This window comes from Rutidosis leptorrhynchoides, chromosome 1 (assembly GCF_046630445.1).
Source record: "Rutidosis leptorrhynchoides isolate AG116_Rl617_1_P2 chromosome 1, CSIRO_AGI_Rlap_v1, whole genome shotgun sequence".
Taxonomy (NCBI): domain Eukaryota; kingdom Viridiplantae; phylum Streptophyta; class Magnoliopsida; order Asterales; family Asteraceae; genus Rutidosis; species Rutidosis leptorrhynchoides.
This window is the reverse complement of record NC_092333.1, coordinates 298,306,201-298,308,979: the sequence shown is the minus strand read 5'-3', so window position 1 is coordinate 298,308,979 and position 2,779 is coordinate 298,306,201. Positions and strand designations below refer to the sequence as shown.

The 2,779-nt window shown below is 38.1% G+C and overlaps 1 protein-coding gene across 1 annotated transcript; it reads right to left on the bottom strand.

Moving 5' to 3' along the window:
* Positions 1 to 1,043: 1,043 nt before the first annotated feature.
* Positions 1,044 to 1,826, bottom strand: LOC139898739 (uncharacterized). The gene has a single exon (XM_071881512.1). The coding sequence runs from the start codon at positions 1,824 to 1,826 to the stop codon at positions 1,044 to 1,046; it is 783 nt and encodes a 260-aa protein (XP_071737613.1).
* Between the last annotated feature and the right edge of the window lie 953 nt (positions 1,827 to 2,779).

The window sequence follows — 2,779 nt, the reverse complement described above, 5'->3', positions numbered from 1 at the left end:
GACTATGGATTCTTCAAAATTTGCTTTATTGGTTGATCTATTAGAACAAGAATTGAATGTGCTTGAAAATAACGTCTGAGTCGCCTAGCTGTGTGTGTTAAAGCATATACCAATTTCTCAATTGGCGGATAGTTAACTTCACTTTGCTGCAATATCTTACTGACAAAGTATATTGGCATTTGTACGCCATTCCATTCTGCGATTAAAACTGAACTAATGGCTTCTGTGGATGCTGCCAAGTACAAAATTAGCGTTTCCCCTGCTATTGGGGCAGTTAAAGTAGGCAATTCCTTTAAAAGTTGCTTAATATCTTGAAAAGTTGTTTCAGCCTCTTCTGTCCACATAAAATCCTTTTTGTTCAAACAACTTTTTAAGACCTTCACAAATAGTAATGACCGATCCGTTGCTCTAGATAAAAACCTTGTTAGAGCTGCCAGTCTTCCATTCAAGCTCTGCACTTCTTTCTTTGTTCTTGAAGATAACATGTTTTCAATTGCTTGAATCTTTTTTGGATTAGCCTTGATCCCTCTCTCTGTAACAATATGACCTAAAAATTTGCCTTCTTCTACACCAAAAGTGTACTTCTTAGGATTCAACTTCATATTGACCCTTCGTAATGATTCAAATGTTTCAAGAGTATCTCTGAGCATACTGTCTTCTGTATGACTCTTGATAACAATATCATCAACATAGGCTTCCACATTCCTGCCTATTTGATCTTTAAACACTTTATCAATCACACGCTGATAAGTTGCCCCTGCATTCTTTAATCCAAAAGGCATCATGATGTAGCAAAAAATTCCATCTGGTGTGTGGAATGATTTTTTATCTTGATCCCGTATTGCCATTGGGATTTGATGGTATCCCTTGAATGTATCCAAAAAAGATTTAAATTGATATTTGCTGACGGACTCTACTTTCCAATCAATTTCTGGTAAAAGGTAGTTGTTTTTTGGACATGCTTTATTTATATATGTGAAATCTACACGCATCCTCCATGAGTTATCTGGTTTTCTAACCATCACTGGATTTGCTACCCATGTCTAGTCTTTTACTTCCCTTAATATCCCAGCCTCCACTAATTTTTTAACTTCGTCCCTGAGAAATTTTGTTCGATCGGGAGCCATACCTCTTTTCTTTTGACATACTGGTGGGATATTTGGATTCACACCAAGCTTATGTTCAGCTATATGACGTGGTACTCCAGTCATATCAGAATCTTGCCACGCAAAAACGTCTAAATTGGTTGTTAAAATTTTGTAAAGCTTTTCCTTTGTTTCTTTTGTTATTGTGTTTCCAATAATGATTTTCTGATCTGAAAACTCTGGATTTGGTGACACTGACCCATCTTCATGAAAAATTGGATTAACAAATGTTCTGTTTATTTGTACACATTCTATTGCTCTTCTCCGTTCAGCGTATAACGTGGCAATGCCAGTCGGTGTAGGAAATTTCATCATTCTGTGTACCGTTGACATCACAGCTCTAAATGTCATCATAGCTGATCGTCCTAAAATGACATTATACTGTGAATTTGTTTTGACAACTAAAAACTCGATATGAGCTGTTCTTTTAAATGGTGTTTTTTCCAATACTACTTCTAAGACTATGCTTCCCTCTGACCATGACGGATCATTAGCAAAACTTGCTAAGGGAACAAATGTGTCTTTTAACTTATCCTTAACTCTTTCCGGTAATTGTACAAAACAATGCTCATACATGATATCTGCTCCTGCTCCTGTATCAGTATATATTCCTCCAACAACACAATTTGCTATTCGAGCTTCAATCACCACAGGAGCATCAGATGGATTGGTATTAAACATGGAAGGAAAAGCAATCAATTCCTGTTTTCAATCTTCTAATGCTTCTGCTTTTCTCCGTTGTCCGGCTTGCCATGAGTGTATCATGTTTGCTTCAATATGTATGGTCTTACGATTACGCCTTTTGGTGCTCTTGAGAGTCGAGTGATCCTTTAGAATGGATGGCGCCATTTGTTGGTACGATTTTTCGTATAGCGGTTGTAAGGTACCAGTACAAGACAATAGCTGCTCAACGTGTGGCGTATGATGTTGATTGATGTTTGCCCTCGAGAAATAATCTCTGCAGACCCGGAACACGGATGAGAGATCTTTGGAGTGGCCTCAATCAATCTGGGGATCAATCTGTAATTGATCCGTCTAGCGTATTGCTGCTAAGCGGCTAATATGCGTTTAGAGTGAGAAAGAACTGTGTGAGAGAGAAAGTGTATTTCTCTCTGACTGAAGTTCAGATGTGAAATGTGGTGACCCAGGGGGTCTATTTTATAGGCGCAGAATGTCCGAAATTCTCGGGATACACGTGTCAATTACTGAGTGGTTTTGTTACACGAAATATCCGGAAGGTCGGTGGAGTGTGATGACGTGGCTGCGTGCCATTCACGCGCTGAGTTAAAGGGCTTAAGCATAGAAGCTGCCTGCAGGGCTTACGCTTGACGCTGGGAGGCCTGATTGTACGCTGGGCGGCAAATACTGAAAACCGTCAAATTTTGTTATCTTTTGTGCTCTTTGATCCATTTTTCTGTATAAAAATAGTGTTTTTATGCGTGTATCCTCTAGAATACACCATTAGCTTGTACTACAATATCGTAACACTAAGTACAATACAATTGATTGTAAATATGAAAATAAAATGAATAGAAAAGAAACAAAAACAATCATGTTTGTGGTCACGATTGTCAAGAATAATTTATTGATTATAGTCTCTTGTAGTACCCATGTTTCCACATATTGCAATATCG